This window comes from Mesocricetus auratus, unplaced genomic scaffold, assembly GCF_017639785.1.
Source record: "Mesocricetus auratus isolate SY011 unplaced genomic scaffold, BCM_Maur_2.0 Super-Scaffold_100006, whole genome shotgun sequence".
NCBI lineage: Eukaryota > Metazoa > Chordata > Mammalia > Rodentia > Cricetidae > Mesocricetus > Mesocricetus auratus.
The window spans coordinates 13,197,975-13,217,465 of NW_024429190.1; the positions used below are offsets into that span (position 1 = coordinate 13,197,975).

A 19,491-nucleotide genomic window follows, 5' to 3' on the forward strand; every position below is an offset into this window, starting at 1 on the left:
ACAGGTTCCTATAACTGGAAATAGTAAGTAGAGGGCAATTCCATAGAGAGTTGCATATAAATGAATGCTTATCTCTCCTGGTGCTGTAAAAATGTGTGTAAGTTAAGCCAGGTATGTGGCTTACACCTGGGGCAGAGGCAGGTGGATCTTTTGTGAGTTTGAGGCAGCCTGGTCTATAGAGTGAGTTCTAGAGCAGCCAGAGTTATATAGAGAGACCCTGTCCCAAAATACAAACAACAACAAAAAAGACGTATAATTTTAAATTCAGTTCTTGAGCTAGAAATATGGCTCACTAGTTAAGAGCAATAACTGTTTCTCCAAAGGACCCAGGTTCAATTCCCAGCACCCACATGGCAGCTCACACCTGTCTGTAACTCCAGTTTCAGAGGAGCCAACACACCCATACACAGCCACCAATGACTATAAAATAAAAATAAATTATATATTTTTTAAAAATTCAACCCTTATCAGAGGCACTAAGGGATCTCTCTGTATGTACACACAATTAAATTGCATACTTTTGTTATTTTTATTACAAAATATACAAACACATTTTATGTTAATTTTCTAACATACAATGGAGAGAGGCCCACTTTCAAATCTTGGTTTCAGTACTAGACCAAGGAGGTGCTTTAGTACTGACTATGCTTCAGAACTAATTGTGCTTTACAACCTAATGTTTTCAACAAATTATAAGGGAAAGATATCATAATGAACACATTTCTGATTATAGTACTAGCAAGTTTTTTGTCAATTAAAAACAATAAAAAATACCTATATTTATTTAGAAATTAGCACACTTTCAATCTTGCATATGTAAATGTACAACATGTTGCCGGTTAGGAGATCAGTATATAGTCAGCATCAGCCATTATTAGAATTAATATAGGCTGGGTGGTATTGGCACATGCTTTTAATCCCAGCACTCAGGAGGCAGAAGCAGGCTGATCTCTGTGAGTTCGAGGCCAGCCTGATCTACAAAGCAAGTTCCAGAACAGACTCCAAAAGCAATACAGAGAAACCCTGTCTGGAAAAACCAAACCAAAAAAGAAAGAATTAGTATAATTGACCCTCTACATCCACCCACAATCAACCAACTATGGATCACAAATATTGGGAAGAAAAAAAATTATGTCCACCCTGAACGTGTACAGACCTATTTCCTTTAGTGTAGTGTAACAGTTATTTCATAGATGTTCTATGTATTAGGTATTGTAAGTCAGGACAGCTGTGAATACATTCCAACACAAAATCATAAACTTGAAATACTAGGAGATGGACTGTATATAATACAGAGCAGGAGTTGGCAGTCATGGGGCAAACCTGGCCCACCATTTTGCTTTTGTAAATAAAGTTTTATTAGGAAAGAACCATTCCTCCTCCTCTCACCCTGCCCTCTTCCTTTTCTTTCTTTCTTTCTTTCTTTCTTTCTTTCTTTCTTTCTTTCTTTTTATTTTATTTTTTATTTTTTTATTTTATTTTTTTTGACATGGTCTGACATAGTCCACCTAGTCTGGCCAGGAACTTACCATGTAGCTGATGATGGTATTGATCTATTGATCCTGTCTCTGCCTCCTGAGAGATGAGATTACATGTGTTCACCCCCATGCCCAGCTCTTTTTGTTTCTTAGTTTTCTAAGGTTGGTTGGTTGATTTTGGTTTTTCATTCAGATGTGGTTGCTTCAGTATTCATGTAAAGAGTTGAATAGTTCCAACAGAGATGCTGCTCACAAAGCCAATATGCTTATTATCTGGAAGGTGGTTGCCAACTCCCTATTTAGCCACACCTGCTCCCCAAATCATATAAATTTGTAGCAGCATCCCTCCTGCTGAGGAGTGATTTTCGGGGTACTGAGGTAAGAAACAACCCCACTAAAGGGACCTAGAAAGCAGGCCCTGTGTGCTACTCCTGTGTGTAAGTGCTGGGCCTGGTATCCTAATTCGCTTGTTTGATTTAATGTTAGAGCTTGGTTGTGCACAGGTGGCGATTGGTTATTGCTGACTGCCTCTTGCTGTACTTCTCTGGGTGTTGATGGTGCCCATGGAAACCTACATGGTTGGCTTTTCTTGTGTTTTTGTTTTGTTTTGTTTTACTTTTAAATCATTGAGCCTTGCTGTGGGAAAGCACAGTGGTTCTTTTAGAGCCAGAGCATGTTTTTTAATCTCCTGGGATAGCTGGTAATATCTAGAAACATTTTTTAGAAGATCTATCTATCTATCTATCCATCCATCCATCCATCTATCTATTTAATGTACTTTGGGGTTTTGCCCGCATGTATGTCTGTATGAGGGTGTCAGATTGCCTGGAACTGGAGTTATAGACAATTGTGAGCTGCCATGTGGGCGCTGAGAATTTAACTAGGTTCATCTGGAAGAGCAGCCAGTGCCCTTAACCTCTACACCATCTCTCCAGCCCTCTAGAAACATTTTTGACACATGTATGACTGGTATTACTGACATCTAACATGTGGGAGTGGGGCTGCTGTTCAACGTCCTACAGTGAACAGTCCACCCCATGACACAGATCATTTGATCCCGTGACAGTAGTGCTGAGATGACAAGCCTGTTTTAGAGATAGCAATATTAACATCATCTAACAGAGTATCTGATAACAGGAGGCTCTGTCTAAAGGATGTATTCAAGAATAAAGGCTTTTAGTCTTTATTTTTTTAAAGATTTATTTATGTATACAGTGTTCTGCCTGCATATATCCCTGCACACCAGAAGAGGACACCAGATCTCATTACAGATGGTTGTGAGCCACTATATGGTTGCTGGGAATTGAACTCAGGACCTCTGGAAAAGCAGGCAGTACGCTTACCCACTGAGCCTCTCTCCAGCCCCTTTTTATTCTTTTTTAGAAGTGCTCTGAAAGGAGTAGTCAGTTCTTTGTAAACATTTGTTCTGGGATGTAACCTTCAGTGGCTGCTGCCAGGGATTTTTGGTGAGTGGGGCATAGTCCTGCACTTTAGGACCCTCAGAGGAAATGAGACAGGTAGACTACTTTCCAGAGCAGCTCTCAGCAGCCACAGTGACGTCTGCCACTTGGGGGCTGGTGTGGGACTCAGCCTTTGATGGCAAAGCACCCATTGAGGTGGTTCTTTAGCTAGTGAGATAAGGACCACAGAACAACAGAACTCATAGTGCTATACAAATAAGGTTATCTAATTGGCAGGGTGGACTTGGTGAATGGTTGATATTATGGTGAGATCACAAGTCAGATGTGTTCTGTAGAGTTCACAGTGTGGTGGTGCACAGAGATATGCAAGATTTCAGAGTGACAGGGTGGCAAGGTTGGTGCTGTTTTTTAGGAAGATGCAAATGGGAATGGCTCATAGGTGGTTTTCAGGAGAAGGGCTGCAGTTTTCGGGCCAGGTAGGATCCTGTGTAGTCTTCTCAGATGGAGGGGGAACATGACCTAGTGCATGTGAGTTTCCTGAGGGGAGGGCAGAGGACTAGGCCTAGCTCTTTCTCAAGATGAAGCTAGAGGAAAGAACTTGGAGACGCCTCTGAGGTTTGAACCCAGGCAGTTAGAAAGCTGAACATACCACTGACAGGTACAGGAAGAGGACCGGAGTGGGAACCATGGCAGATGGAAGGTCCCTCCTGTGATGCCGTTTATCTTCCCTAAATTTCTTTTTCCTCCTTTTGGTCTCCTTAGGGATGATTTTGACGTCTGTGGTTGGCTTTTCTTTTTTTTGAGACAGGGTCTTGCTATGTAGTTCTGGCTGACCTGGGATTCTGTATGTAGACCAGGCAGACCTCAAACTCAGAGATCTGCCTGCCTCCAAATTCTGGGATTAAAGGGGTACATTACTTTGCCCAGCTTTCTGTGTACTTTTTATGGGGAATTTCCTTTGGTGTCAATCTTGTGGTTTGAGTCTGATACTGGAGAGAGTGCTTTGGTTTTAGGATTATTGTGATTGCCTGGCCTCTGTCTGCCTTGGTTTAGAGGATGTAAGTCCTTAATTTGTCTGACAAGGTAGTACACCCAGGACTGGGTGTGGTCTCTAGACTCCTTTGGCTCTTTCAGCAGGGACCAATGGGGACTAAGAATGGGAGGAATGGAACAAGCCATATGTGTAAGTAGCTTTCATGTATGTGCATGAACATCTATATTGTGCCTGTTGACTTAATGAACCAGGAGAGTTTATTTACTGTTTCCTTTGGTTAATTTTGGATCCGTGTACTAATTTTTTACCCTTTTGCAGGCATCTATGGACCAAACAGCTGCTCTGGTATTGGATGGTGCCAGTTTGGGAGTCAGCACATGCCAGTCCATGGATAGAGGTAGCAACCAGACCTTTGGAAGCTCCCAGAACATAGGAGAACAGGCCTTTCCTTCTGCAAACTCTGACTGCAGGTGAGCTTCAGAATGACCAAACTAATACTCCTATTGGATAGGGAAAGTTTAACCAAGGGCATAGTAGTTGGGAGTCCAAAGCTCTGTCTCGTGTTCTAACTGGTACAGTTCATATGTGGTATCCTGAAGGAGTCAGTCCTCACAGCCAAGTGACAAAGCAGAGGATCTGTGTTCTCTCAGAGATGCAGAACGTATCATATGATGCCAGTCCTGGTTATGGTGGTGCCTGTGGCATGACGCTTGGCACAAGATGGCATGCAATCAGTAAGGAGATGCACTAACAGTGTATGAGTCATATGGTGTAGGTACACAAGGCCTTTCTTTTCCTGTTCCTAAGAATCCAAAGAGGAAGGGTACTACTTACTGCCTGTGCCTTATTTGCTGAGTGTTCTAGCTTGTTTGTTTGTTTGAAGTCAGGGTCTCTTTATTATGTAGCTCTGGCTGTCCTGTCCTAGAACTCACTATGTAGACCATGCTGGCCTCAAACTCGAAAGATCCATCTGCCCCTGTCTCCCAGATTCTTCTGGGACTAAAGGCGTGCGCCACAGGGCCTAGCTTGTTCCAGCTTTTTAAGAACTGGGTTGAGCTGGTTGGTTGTGACACTCATCTTTAATCCCAGCACTTGGGAGGCAGAGGCAGGTGATCTCTGTGAGTACAAGGCCAGCCTGGTCTACGAAGCTACACAGAGAAACCCTGTCTCGAAAGTAAAACCTGTGTTGAGAGTTGATGAGATGGCCTAGTGTATAAAGACACTTGCTGTGCAAGCCTGATGACTTAAATTTGATCCTGGAATCCATGCAAATGGAGAAGGAAAGAACCACAAAGTTATCCCTCTGACCTACATGCACACACACTGATATTTTTTAAGGGTAAAAGTATTTTTTTTTTATTTTTAATCAGGATCCAAGCATGTTGGTGCACATCTTTAGTCTGAGTTCAAAGACCAGCCTAGTCTACAGAGTGAGTGTCAGGCCAGCCTGGGCTATATAGAGAAACTCTGTCCCGAAACACTCCCCCACCCCCCACCCCCAGTTTTTTTCAGTCAGGGTCTGGGTATATACCTCATTTGGTAGAGTGCTTACCTAACACACATGAAGCTCTAAGTTCCAACCCTTGTGCTTTCGTAAAGTAGGCATGGTGGCACATAGCTGTCATCCCTGCACTTGTCAAATAAAAGTAAGAGGAGCAGCAGTCCAAGATCATTCTTGGCTACACAGTGCATTTGAGGTCAGCAAGGGATGTGTGAGACTCGTTTCAAGAAAACAAACAAACAAAAAAACCCACATAAGTGTACATATTTACGGGTTGGTGTGCCCTAGGTTTTGATGCCGTTGTCAGTTTTGAGAAGCTTGCTTGCTTTCTTGGCTATAGGTGGCAGTTCTACTTAATCTGTTCTTCATGCCACACTGTACTGGCTGAGCAGACCTAACTGTATGATCTGAGAAACTTGACTTTTGCAGCCCTCTCCCTGAGAGCAGCTGGTGTTGTTGGATGCGCCCTAGCTGGTCTCTGTTAGCAGTCACTGAACTCCTTATGCCATAAGCTCTGAACTGACTTTGCCTCCACTGCACCTACCACCAAGTGTTCACAGCTGGTTAGTGATGATTCCAGGCTTCTTTCCTGTCACCTAAATTACCACATAGCATTCTTTGATTGGCCAAGGTTAAGGAAGTGACATGTGAGAGGCCATCAGGCAAAATCAGAGTAGCCTAAGTCTTACAAGGAAACATAATTATTAATGGAGCTAGAGATATGTCTCTGCTTAAGAGCTGTCATGCTCCTCAGAGGACAGGAGCTGAGTCCCAGCACCCACATTAGGTGGCTCACAACTGCCTGTAACTCTAGTTTCAGGGGATCCCAAGCCCTCCTCTGCCGTCCACAGCAAGGATATAAATGAGGGAGAAACATGATTGAGAGGGAGATACTTTTTAAAGGTGTTGTGTTTAGATACAAAACCACTTTGCCTTTTAAAATGTGTATAGGCATTGTGGAAATAGGAATACATTGTAAACTAGCCCCAGTATATAACTGTCCAGAATTTTCCTGACTGTCTTCAGTTTCAATATTTCCTGGTGTTTGACTCCAGAAGAAGCAGTGATGCTGTGGGCTGGTGTCACTTAGAGGAAGAACACTTCAACACTTTAGGTCTTGGGTTCAGCCCACAGCACTGAAGCAGAAGCCCATTCTTGACATGTATGCCATGTTCCTTTGTTATACTCTGTTACAGCTCTCAGCAGCATGCAGCAAGCTCTCTGACTTCATCCTCTACCCTGGTGGAGATTCTGGAAGCCATGAAGCATCCCTCGTAAGTGACTAGGCACATTTATGAGACAAGGGCAAAAGGTACTCAGGGAAGGCCTGCCATGGTAGTGTGGGTGGTTAGATTTGTGTCTTTTACTCTGCTGCTTACCAGCTCTAAGATGTGGGCAGGTTACCTGACCTCCCTGAGCCTTGCTGCCTTGTTTAAACAATGAGAGTTTTAAAAATTACATTTTATGTATCTATTTGTGGGGAACCAGAGGGTATACACATGTCTGAGCCACATGTGCCACAGTTATATATGGAAGTCAGAGGACAACTTGAAGGAGTTGATTCCCCTCCTTCAGATGTGGCTACTGGCAGTTGTAAGTTGTCAGGTTTGGTGGCAGGCACTTTTATGTACTAAGCGTCTTGCCAGTCCTTACCGTGAGTTTTTACACACATGGTTAATGAAATGATTAAATTCTTATGTGAAGTACCTAGTATAATGCCTGGCAGATAAAGTATTTTCTAAATGTCCCTTCTTCTCTCAGTTCTTTTATCCTGGCATGGGAATTTCCTCAGCCTAGGAATTATATGGGGAACCCTCACTGCTCATCTCTTCTTTCTCCTTATTGCCACGGGGCACACATCTTCTGCTCACTCATTGGAGTTCAGGACAGGAGTCCAGCTGCTCTCTGAACAGAAGGGCCTCTCGCCGTGCTGTTTCATCAGTGCTGAGGTAGTACACTGGCTGATGAACAATGTGGAGGGAGTCCAGACGCAAGCGATGGCCATGGACATTATGCAGGTGAGACAGCAAGGAGGGCTCATCTGCACTCAGGGTCTGTCACAGTAGTCACCCACGACAGTAAAGAGATTTGCAAGTTGCTGTGAGCATCTGTTTTTAACTGATGTGCGGTCCATCTGGGACTGATGAAAGCACAGGTTTTCCTTTGAAAGAGATTTGAAGACCTTAGGGTTAGAGGTAGTAGCATAGGCCCCCAACATCCCGGAGAAAGTGGAGGCAGGAGGATCGTAAGTTAGAAGCCATCCTGTTCTGCACAGTGAGACCCTGTCTCAGAAATACATAAATAAGGGTATGTGCATGTGTGTGTGCGTGCATGTGTATGTTTTGACTTTAAAGTCTGCCAGTGTTTATTGTCTGAACCGAAATATTTTGGATAGAGTTTGTATGTTCTTGTCCCTCAGATAAATATCTGTGAAGGATTTTTCAGGGACTGCTTCCCGGCCCCAAGCCCAGTTTTACCCTGATAACGCCTATGCATCCAAGCCTTAAGGCTGAATTCCAGGCGGTACATCAGAGGCTTCTTCACATAGCAGTACAAGGCACCAGACCGAAGAGTCACTTCATCTCATGTGTCTTGAGCCTGGATGGGTCCACTTTTTAGTGCTCATTTCCATATACCATAGTAGGCACTTGAGATATTATTGCCAAGTTCAACTCATGTTCAGTGAACTAAGCAGAAGAATGAATAAATCGGGTTGACTGAACTGGCTCAAGCTGTCCTGTCCATACTGAGGTATATAATGGAAAACAGGATAGTTTGTTGACCAATTGTCTTGTCATTACTGCATTGTAAATTTAATAACTAATTTGAATAGGAATATGATTGATATTTCACTCTTTGGAGGTCTTGACATGCTATTTTGCATAGCTTTTCCCTGGCAAGCCATGTCTCCCTGAGAATATTACTTTCTTGTTGGTAAAATGAAATGCTACTATGTCAATTTAGATGAAATGAGCCGGAGGTACACATATCAACAAGATAAATGTCAGAAGCATTATATTGATAACAAGTTGGTAAAATAATACAATGCCCTTTATTTTAAACTTAAAATACTATAAAATTCCTGATTGTCATGTCAGCACATGTCTACATAAAACTTTTTTTAAAATGTGCTTGAGACATATACTTAGACACACACATAAACATAAAATAACAACATAAAATAAGCAAACAAATCTTGGGGCTGAAGGGAGATGGCTCATCAGTTAAGAGCTCTTGTTGCTCTTCCAGAAGATCAGAGTTTGGTTCCCAGCATCCACATCAGATGGCTTGCACCCGCCTGTAACTCAGAGGATCCAATACATATAAATAAATCTCTAAAACAAAAAATTTAAATATTAAAAGAGCATGCTTGAGAATATTACTTGTATTAGTTCCATTGTGTACACATACCACATTTCTCTGTTGATGGGCACTTCGTTTGTCCGTAATTCAGCAGTGAATGGTGCTGCAGTAGTCATTGCTGTGCAAGTGCTGTGACATGCTCACTAGAAGTCTTTTGGGTAAATATCCACAAGTGGTATAACTGGGTCATATGGTGGATTTATTTTTAGATCTTTTTGAGGACCCTCCATACTGATTTCCACAGTGGCTGGAGTAGTTTATATTCTCACCAGCAATGTATAGGGTCCCTTTGCCCTCATATTTACCAGCGTTTGTTTCTTGTTTTATCTTATCAATTTTTATTGTGCATGTGTATGTACGCGTGCACATATGAATAATACATGTATGTGTACCACATGTGCACAGATGCCAGAAGAGGGCATCATATCACCTGGAATTGGGGTTACAGGTGATTGTGAACTGCCATGTGGGTACTGGGATTTGAACCTAGGTCTTGTGCAAGAGCAGCCTTAACCGCTGTGTCATCTCTCCACAACCATTATCTGTATTTTTTAGTGTGTGTGTGTCTGTGTCTGTGTCTGTGTCTGTCTGTCTGTCTGTCTGTCTGTCTGTCTGTCTGTCTGTCTGTCGGCAGATGTATGCAGGTACTCACAGAGCTCAGAAGAGGGTGTCAAATCACCTGGTGCTAGATTACAGGTGGTTGTGAGCTACCTGACATAGGTGTTGGGGCTGAACATGGGTCCTCTGCAAGGCTCTTAAGCACCAAGCCTTCTCTTCAGCCTATTACCTCTAGCCTCTGCCTCCCCAAACACTGGATTGCAGGTATGTGCACCACACTGGTCATAAAGACTGCCTTCTGACTGGGACAAGGTAAACTCTGTGTGCAGTCTTTGTTGTTTTTAATGTAAACATTTTATGTGTAGGGGTGTTTTCCTTACCTGTTTGTCTGTGCACCGCTTGTGCACCGAGTGCCTGTAGAGGCTGGAAGAGGATGTCAGGTCCCCTGCAGCTGGAGTTGCAGATAGTTGTGAACTGTCATGTGGGTGCTGGGAATTGAACCCTAGTCCTGAAAAAGCAGCCACTTAAACCATTCTTAACCACAGAGCCATCTCTCCAGCCCCTCCCTATGTAGTTTTAATTCATATTTTCTAAACATTTTTTGACATTTATTGACTATTTTTATTTCATCTTTTGAGAATTCTCTGTTCATTTCGTTAGACCGTTTATTGGTGGGGTTGTTTATTTGTTGCTATTTTAGACATTAATTCTCAGTCAGTTGTATAAGTAGCAAAGGCTATCTTCCATCTGTAGGCTGTCTTCACTGACTGTGCCTTTGCTGTGCAGAGGCTTTCTAGTTTAGTTTGTGCTTTCATGAAGTCCTCGCTGTCAGTTGTTGGCATTATTTACTGAATCTTATTCAGGAAGTCCTCACCTATGCCTAGATAGTAGGTATTTACTAATCTTTTCCTGTAATAGTTTCAGAATTCCAAGTCTTGAATTAAAGTTCTTGATCCATCGGGAGTCGAGTTTTGTGCAGAATGAGATAGGGATCTAGTTTCATTCTTCTGCATGAGGTGATACAATTTTCCCAGCACTATTTGTTGAAGACTGTTTTCTGCCTTCAGTGAGTATTTTTTTCTATCTTTGCAAAATCAGGTGGCTATAGCTACATGGGTTTATATCTGACTCCTTTATTGTATTCCACTGATCTGTATGTTTTTGTGCCGGTGAGGTATTGTATAACTTTAAGTCAGGTATGATGATCCCTCCAACATATTCTTTTTGCTCAGGATTACATTGGCCGTCTATGCTTCCATATAAACTTTTAAGGGTTTTTTTTTCCTATTTCTGTGAAAAATGGTATTGGAATTTAATGGATTGCATTGAATCTGTAGATTCCTTTTGGTAAGGTAGGCACTTTTCATATTAATTCTTACAATCCATGAGCATAGGATTAAAATCCATAGGAAGAGTTTGGTGACATCTTTCCTTTTCTGTTTTATGGAATAGTTTAAGAAGCACTGGTGAGAAAAAAAGAAAAAAGCAGCAGCAGCACTGACGTTAGTTCTTTAAAGGTCCGTTAGATCAAGATGATCTTGAAGCCATCGTCCTTCTGCCTCCACCTTCCCAGTGGGATTACAGGGGCATATGCCACAGCTAATTTCCCTTTAGGGATCTTGGGAGGCATTCCCTTAGGTGAAGAGGAACACACTGCCTAGCAGAATGTTAAGTTCATTGAAGTTAGATGGTTATCTACTTGGAGTTTATATTTGATGAAATACATACACGTTACAGCTTAGAACAGGTTCGTTTTCACTAGCACATGCTCAGTGTCTAATGGGAACCAGAGAATGTTCTCCTGTCACTTACTACCTTGGCTGCTGTGCACAAGCAAGGGCTGCCTCTTTGAGATGTTACCTGCAGAAATTTCAGGTTTTCCTTGTCTCTCCTAGAAAATGCTGGAAGAGCAGCTCATAACACATGCATCTGGTGAAGCCTGGCGGACCTTCATCTATGGCTTCTATTTCTACAAGATAGTAATGGACAAAGAGCCCGATCGAGGTCAGAGCCAAAGCGCATGCAGTTACCACAGGGGCGAGTACTTTCCTAATCTTTGACATCACAGTGCGTCTTGAGCTCTATGTGTGGCTTTGTGTTTTAAGTTGACACTCTGTTAGCTTCTTTCAGCATTTGTATATATTTTAAGCATAACTGAATGATAGTGTTGATTTTTGAAAATTATTTACTAGCTATTTTTAAGAGTGTGCGTGTGTGTGTGTGTGTGTGTGTGTGTGTGTGTGTGTGTGTGTGTGTGTGTGTGTGTGTGAATTCAGAGGCCAGAAGTGTTGGATCTTCCTGGAGCTGGAGCTACAGGCAGGGTAAACCACCTGATTTGGGTGCTGAGAACCAAACTGGAGTCCTCTGCAGGAGCAGCATGCACTCTTAGCCACACAGTCATCTCCCCAACCCAGACAGTGTTTTGTTTTTGTTTTCTTTTTTCAGCTGCAATGTTTTTATTGAGGATAGTATTGGTGGAAGACAAAACTAAAAGAGGCCAAGGCACCTGGTTCAAAATTTTCTATGGGTCATATTTTGGTGCCTTAACTCCCACCCTGCCTCCATCCTGCTTAGTTGGTTCTGATGATAACATGATGGTCTCCAGTCATACTTTATGCCTCCTGGGCTTCCAGGTTCCAAATACTCCTTCAAGAAGACCACCAAGTTCTACCAGGTTTTCCAAGACATGTTTTGAATAAAGTCATTCTTTGGTATCAGAGGAGAATTACCTCAAGAACCCATCTCCTCTGAGATTAAAAAAAAGAAAAGAAAAAAACCACAATGTTTAAGGCCTATACATAAAATGGCATGGTTTCACATATAACCTCTTTGTACTCTCATATTATTTTTAATTATTTATTTTCTCTCTCTCTTGTGAGCCACCATGTAGATGCTAGGAACTGAACCCAAGTCCTCTGCAAGAACATCCAGTGCTCTTAACCACTAAACCATCTCTCTAGCCCCTTCCTCTATATTCTTTAAATCATCCCCAAATTATTTATAGTAAAACTTTAATAAAATACTGCTGTATTGTACTATATTGTTTAGGAAACAAGAAAAATTTTGGTCAAATTCAATATAAATACTCTCTTCCTCCCCCCCCAAAAATTTCCCATGTATGTGATCAAATCTGTAGATGTATATATAGCTCATGTGTTCAGGGGGCTAACTGCGTGTGTTTGCCTGTTTATTGTGGTTCTGGGATTGAACACAAGGCCTATGCACATTAGGCAGATACTCTGCTACTTAGCAACACTGTAGCCTCACCCATTTTTAATGAAAAAAGGGAATTCTCCAATGGGGAACAATTTCTAACATAATTTCTGGCTTGCATAGCTCTGGAGGCACCAAGGATTCAGACCAGCCTCCATAGTGTATGAATTTCAGATGCATGGGTCTGGTTGGAAGTGACTCCCACATTGTGGTAAATCACTTCTTCAACTCTGGGTCCATACATGATAAGGTATAGTTGGTGCCGTTCACTGTGGACTCCTGTTAATTTAGTATCTATTTTTACCTTCTAATAGAAAAAAAGAAAAAGAAAACCCACAACATTTTATGTCCTGAAATTATTACAAAACCGATAAGATTTTAACATAAAATTAGCCTACATGACAAAAGGTATTCACAGTATTGTGCAACCACCATCTCTTTCTTGTTAACTGTTACTGCTCAAGTCCTCCCTTCCCAGACACTACCTCTACAAGCGCTTGTAGGCTTTGTGTTTCTAAAAATGTCATGTGTGTGAAGACATATAATACATAGGTTTCTACACCAGGTTCCTTTCACTTAGCATAATGTCTTATGGTTTATCTGTGTTGTACCATGTGTCAGTCAGAAAAGCAGCATTGTGAGGAAGAATCCTTTATTTCCCCCTACTTTTTCCCGTAGCTATGCAGCAGCCCACTGCCCCCTGGCACACAGCCGGAGTGGATGACTTTGCCAGCTTCCAGCGCAAATGGTTTGAGGTAGCCTTTGTGGCAGAAGAGCTTGTACACTCTGAGATTCCTGCCTTCCTCCTGCCCTGGCTGCCCAGCCGGCCAGCTTCTTATGCAAGCAGGCACAGCTCCTTCAGCCGAAGTTTTGGAGGACGCAGCCAGGCAGCTGCACTGTTAGGTAAGTTGTTGACCTAGTTGGAGTCTGGGAATAGCAGGTGGCTGGGGAAGGGTTGTCGCTAGCCTTCTAGCATGTACAAGGCTCTTCTTAGAACTGTAAGAAAACTGTTTGTTTGAGAGAGGGTCTTTTTGTGTGGTTCTGCCTGGCCTGCAATGAACAAAGATCCACCTTCTTCTACTAGATTTAAAGCAGAGGCTCTTTTTTATTTTATTTTTTTATTTTTTATTTTTTGGTTTTTTTTTCAAGACAGGGTTTCTCTGTGGCTCTGGAGGCTGTCCTGGAACTCTCTTGGTAGTCCAGGCTGGTCTCGAACTTACAGAGATCCGCCTGCCTCTCCCTCCCGAGTGCTGGGATTAAAGGCGTGTGCCACCAACACCCGGCTCAGAGGCTCTTTTTTAAAAGAATTATTTATTTCCTGTGCACTGGTGTTTTGCCTGCACATATATACGTCAGGTATCAAATCTGTAACTGGACTTATTGACAATTGTGAGCTGCCATGTAAGTGCTGGGAATTGAACTGAGGTCTTCAGAAAAGCAGCCAGAGCTCTTAACCACTGAGCCATATCTCCAGTCCCCAAGAAGAGGCTCTTAACCTATAGGTCTTGACCCCTTTGTGGGTCAAATAACCCTTTCATAGGGGTCATCTAAGACCACTGGAAAACACAGATATTTACATTACGATTCATAACAGTAGCAAAATTATAGTTATGAAGTAGCAACAAAAATAATTTATGGTTGGAGGACACCATAATATGAGAAATTGTATTAAAGGACCCCAGCATTAGGAAGGTTGAGAACCACTTGTTAAATGCATTTACCACCATGCCTAACAAGAAAAGTATATGTTTCTAGGTAAAAACAAGAGTAAATTAAGATATCTTATGACTGGGTATGGTAGACTCACTTTTAATCCTAACACTTAGGAAGCAGAAGCAGGAAGATCTCTGTGAGTTCAAGGACAGCTAGGACTACATAGAGAGACCCTGTCTCAAAACACAAGAAAGGAAGGAAGGAAGACAGACAGTCAATTTCTTTCTGGACAGATGTAGTTGGTGGTACAGATCAGGAACTCTAAGACTTGAGAGGCAGAAGCAGAGCAGGGACTGTGAGTTTGGGGCCAGCCCAGGCTGCATAGTAAGGCCCTGTCCCAAAACTAACCAATTTATTTATTTGCTAAATAAATAAACAGGGCATAATCTCAACATTTAAATTCTTCCTCAGGGGAAAAAAAAACCTAAAATTACTTGCAGAAGAGAAAGACCTGAGTTTTACTATTGCCTGTGATTTGGTTGGGTGGATGCTTATTTATTTTACTGTTGTTTGGGGTTGGCTTTTTGTTTGTTTGCTTGTTCCTTTTTAAAAACTTGTGATTCTCATTTGGAGTAGCAGCAGAAAGCTATTCTGAAATGCCTAGTGTTGATACATAGACCTTTAGCTTGGCCTGTGGTGGCTCCCACTTCCCCATCCTTTTCCTTTGTCGCTGAGCTGGGATGCTCCAGAGGTATCTGAGAGTCTTGCAGAAACAAGTACCACATGCCTTCCGCTCATGCTCATGCATAGGTCTTCTCCTTATGTTTGCCACAACACTCTGTTAGATCTTGGAGTCACAAGGGACTGTTGCCTATCCAAACTGACCCCTGAACTTTCCCAAAGCATTGCTGGTGAATATGGAACTAGCTTCTTTTCGAAAAATTCCTCCAACCTGGCACTCACTGTTGAGACTTGCTCTGGTTGTGAGGGCTGAGCTTCAGTGTTCTTTCTGCTCTGGTGGTACTGATCTGCTCTCCAGGTCATTAATAGCCCCCTAGAATGCTGTGCTTGTTTTTCTTCTGGGCTTGTGCATATTGATCAGACTTCCATGTAGCTGGCTGTACCATTGTCCATACTGAAAGTCTTCTAGAAGCATTGTCAAATCTTACCCTGGAAACACAAAGCCAGTGATAGAGTAATTACCACTTGGGTGCCCCCTAGACTCACCTATTCTGCACTTAGCAGACCTGATAATAGAAGAGAGATGTTCGAAGTCATTGCAACTGCTTATCACTTGCCTTTGGTTTTGTGACTGAGGCTGTTTTACCTAGAGGAATTATATGCTTAGTGTGCAAGCCCAGAGAACACAGCTTTCTTTGACTGTTGAGTAAAGGGCTCCTGAGAATGTCATAAATCAGGACCATGATACTCAGAATCTAGCTTTAATAAACAGTTTAGTATCAGAGTAATCAAGTAAAGGTACCAAATGTGCCTTAAGCATTCATCAAGCCCTGATTGGCTTCACTTTGAGCATTAGTGAGTCTCATGTCATAAATTGGAAGGAAGGCTTAATGGGAATAGAGGAAAGAGGCACAAAGTGGCCAGAGGAGAAGACAAGTAAGGAAGTCTGTAAACCTTTCTCAGCCACATGTTTCTTGGCTGGGCTGCCATATCAGTTTGCAGACAAGGAAGTAAGGTTTTCAGAGACATGCGTGTGTGGCTGGAATTGCAGCAGTTTGGTTCTTCCAGCTCCAAATCAAGAGCTTTGCCCATTGTACATGTTCTCGTATTGGAAGAGTGTCATTCGGTACCTGAGGTAGTGCTCTCCTGCGTACCAACAGAGACTCATTAAATTTGTTGACTTAGGAGCCACTCATAGCTTCTACCTGCAGAACCCAGAACAAACTGACTCTTTCAGAGAAAGGAAAACTGAGAAGGAAGGATGTGAGAGCAGACCCTGACTTAACAGAAAGCCTAGGTGTGCTGAGTGCGGTTAGTGTCCATAGAGTCAAAACCCTGACTTACATGTCTGCAACAGGATAGGCTTTCATTCCCTGAGAAAATATTATAGAACTAATGCCTTCCTGGAAGGAAACCAGAAAAGTAAGACTTCTCACTGTGGTCCAGGCTGTTTTTCCTTTTATCTGTTTGTGGGTCACTGAATCCTGAAGATCTTGGGTACAACCTGATTGAGTTTCTGACTTCGTGATCCTGGTTAAGATAAGCTCTCTCCCTTGTGAAAGAAGGCAATGGATTGACTAAGGAGTCAAACTGCTGCATAATTGGCTAAATCTAGCTTATGGCTTATTTTATAACTGACTCTCCTACACTTTTTTACATTTACATGTATTTGTATTTGGCATACATGGAGGCCACAAAAAGACATTGGGTATCCTTCTGTGTCACCTTGTTATACTTAAAGGACTTCGGTCCTTAGAGGCAGGATCTCTCCCTGGGGCTTTGTGTTTTCTCAGCCCGGCTGAAAGCCAGCAAGCCCCTGGGAGCCTCCTGTCTCTGCCTCCTTTGGAGCTGGTTACAGGTGTGTGGAGAGACATCTAGCTTTTTATGTGGGTACTGGGGTCTGAATTCTGTACTTCATTGATTGTGCAACAAGCCCTTTTAAGTGATGTCATTTCTCCAGCCCCCAGATTTTTTTTTTTTTTGAGGCAGGGTCTGACTATACAGTAAAGATGTCCTCTAACTTTTATTTCTCCTGCCCAACCTTCTGAATGCTAGAATTATGGGGTTAAGCTACCATGTGTGGCTGTAATCACTAATTTTCTTAAAATGGATTTTAGCTTTCCAGAACAGTTCAGCAAAGACTTCCCATAGATCCCCTGCTCTTTTTACATCCAGCCTCCTTAACTGTTAACCCCCACCAGAATGACATTTGTTCTGATCCACAAACATGGATGCATTGTCATGACCCAAAATCCACAATTTATATTAGGGCTTTACTCTTGGTATTGTACATCCTGTGGGTTTGTATAAATTCACGGTGGTGTAACATACAGAGTCGCTTATTCTAAAATTCCATCTGTTTTTATAAAATTTTATTGGAACATAGCTGAACCCATTCTCTTATGTAGTATCTATCTATGGAGCTTTTGCCCTGCGTAGCACAGCTTCTTAGAGACAGCTCATAAAACATAAAATATTTATTACCTAGGACAAGCAGAACTAATTGTTTGTAGGCCTTTGGACTATTGACTAATGATGGGCACCTCTGTTGGGTGTCTCTGCTATTTTATTCTTATGGCACTTAGTTGTTCATTCTTCTGCATTATCTCACCTGTGCCCCTCTCTGACACAGCTGCCACTGTCCCAGAGCAGAGGACCGTGACTCTGGATGTCGATGTGAACAACCGAACGGACCGGCTGGAGTGGTGCAGCTGTTACTACCACGGGAACTTCTCTCTCAATGCAGCCTTTGAGATCAAGCTACACTGGATGGCGGTGACTGCCACAGTCCTCTTTGAGATGGTGAGACCGTCACCTTCCTTTAAGACAGGGGATGCTTTGTGTAGGTTCCCGTCACTTTTACATAGCCCTTTGACCTGTTAGGATGGCCTTAAAACATACGATGCAGAAGGAGTTCACAGTATAGGCTAGTGTTTCTTTGCCTTGGCATTGGGGCCAGATGACTGTCTGTTGTGAGTGACTGCCATTCCCATCATAAGTTGTTGAACAACATTCTGGCCTCTTCCTATTGAATACCTGTAGCGTACCACTAGCTGTGCTAACCAGATGTTTTCTAAAACTTGTAACCACTGGTCCGGAGTGAAAAGAAAACTCCATCTGTCCCTTATGTCCTGGAACTTCCATCAGCCATCACTATACCCATGTTTAGAACACTCTGGGGACTCTCTGTCTATACAAAATGGTGGTAGGCTAGCTGGCCAAGGTGGGTCATACCTAAAAACAAATCTCAGTACTTGGGATGCTGATATAAAAGGATCACTACAAGTTCAAGGCTGCTTAGCTACATACATACGTTTCCAGTCAGCCTAGAATTCAGAGTGAGAACACACTAATGCACACATGCTGGGTGTATATTATTTACATTGTATTTTTTTCTGTTACCTGTGTGTCTTCTATACAGCACAAATAAATCTGCCTTGTTTTTTATTTGTTGGGTTTAATTTTTTGCCTCATTATTTTTAATGGTTACAGAATATTGTAGTATTTATTTATGCCATAGTTTACCTCACCAATCCCCAGTTGGTGAATATCATTGGCTTTAGTTTGCTGTTTCTTGAACAAGACTTGAGTTTGTCTTCTGGGGCATTTGGCAGTGTCTACAGATACCTGTCAATCCCACACAGGGGGAAGATTGGGTATATTATTAGTCTTCAATGGACAGCAACTGGAGTTCTCAGTGTTAATGACTAGGTCCCTCAAAGAAGTAGCTGGCCCACAGTGTCACAAGTGTTAGCTGGCCTACCTGTGTATCCTGTGCTGTGAAGCCAACTCAAACCACTACCCATCCCCAGCTAAGGCACTACAAAATAAGCCCTCCTTAGCAGTCAGTGTCTTCTCAGAGCTCTCCTTAGCCGTCACCACAGTCTGCTCCTCCTATGCTCACAGATTCAGCCCCCCTCCCAGAATGTTTTCATGCATCATTTGAGTCCCACTGCCCTCGAACACCAACCCAAACCTTTCATCACATACCTGAGAACAGCTGGGAAGCAAGAATAGTTGTTTAGTGAATGCTAGCAGATCTCTTGAGAGAAGTAAGTGCAGCACAGGGCAGCAAGTTAATTTACAAGAGTTTTAAGCCTAATTTTGTCTCACAAAACATGGAATATTGGGGTTATTTCTCCTGGTCTGTTTCTGTTAGGCATAGTCTGTATGGCATTAGTATCTTCAAGACTCCTCCCTTGGAAAGGAACTTATCCAAGGAGCATCTATAAGATCTGAGTTAAGGGGAGGCAGTATCTAGGGAGTTGGGTTGGTGGGCAAAGTCCTTAATTATACAAGATTGAGAACCTATGTTCTGATCCCAGCACCCATATATAAGCCAAACAACAGCAAGTGCCAATAATACTGGGGGGGGGGGATAGGAGGGGTGCTGGAGAGATAGCACTGAGGACTTGGGTTCAATTCCCAGAACCCACATGGCAGCTCATACCTATAAGTCCAGTTTCAGAGGATCCAATGCCCTCACACAGACATACATGTAGGCAAACCACCAGTGCAAACAAAATAAACATAATCAAATAAAAATGCTTTAAAAAACAAAAAAACAGCCGGGCGATGGTAGCGCATGCCTTTAATCCCAGCACTCGGGAGGCAGAGGCAGGCGGATCT

At 42.5% G+C, this 19,491-nt stretch overlaps 1 protein-coding gene across 9 annotated transcripts in view; it reads left to right on the forward strand.

The window, feature by feature from the left end:
- The window catches only part of Depdc5 (DEP domain containing 5, GATOR1 subcomplex subunit), a 119,186-nt gene that overhangs the window by 89,175 nt on the left and 10,520 nt on the right, over window positions 1–19,491 (forward strand). For 7 of the 9 annotated variants that reach the window (XM_040746870.1, XM_040746869.1, XM_040746871.1 and 4 more), the window contains 6 exons: window positions 4,212–4,363; window positions 6,591–6,668; window positions 7,280–7,412; window positions 11,211–11,352; window positions 13,207–13,431; window positions 17,495–17,664. In XM_040746870.1, coding sequence (XP_040602804.1) covers window positions 4,212–4,363; window positions 6,591–6,668; window positions 7,280–7,412; window positions 11,211–11,352; window positions 13,207–13,431; window positions 17,495–17,664 — 900 coding nt within the window. Of the gene's footprint in view, window positions 1–4,211; window positions 4,364–6,590; window positions 6,669–7,279; window positions 7,413–11,210; window positions 11,353–13,206; window positions 13,432–17,494; window positions 17,665–19,491 lie in introns of those variants that run through there. The other 2 variants (XM_040746873.1, XM_040746878.1) reach the window with 2 other exon arrangements.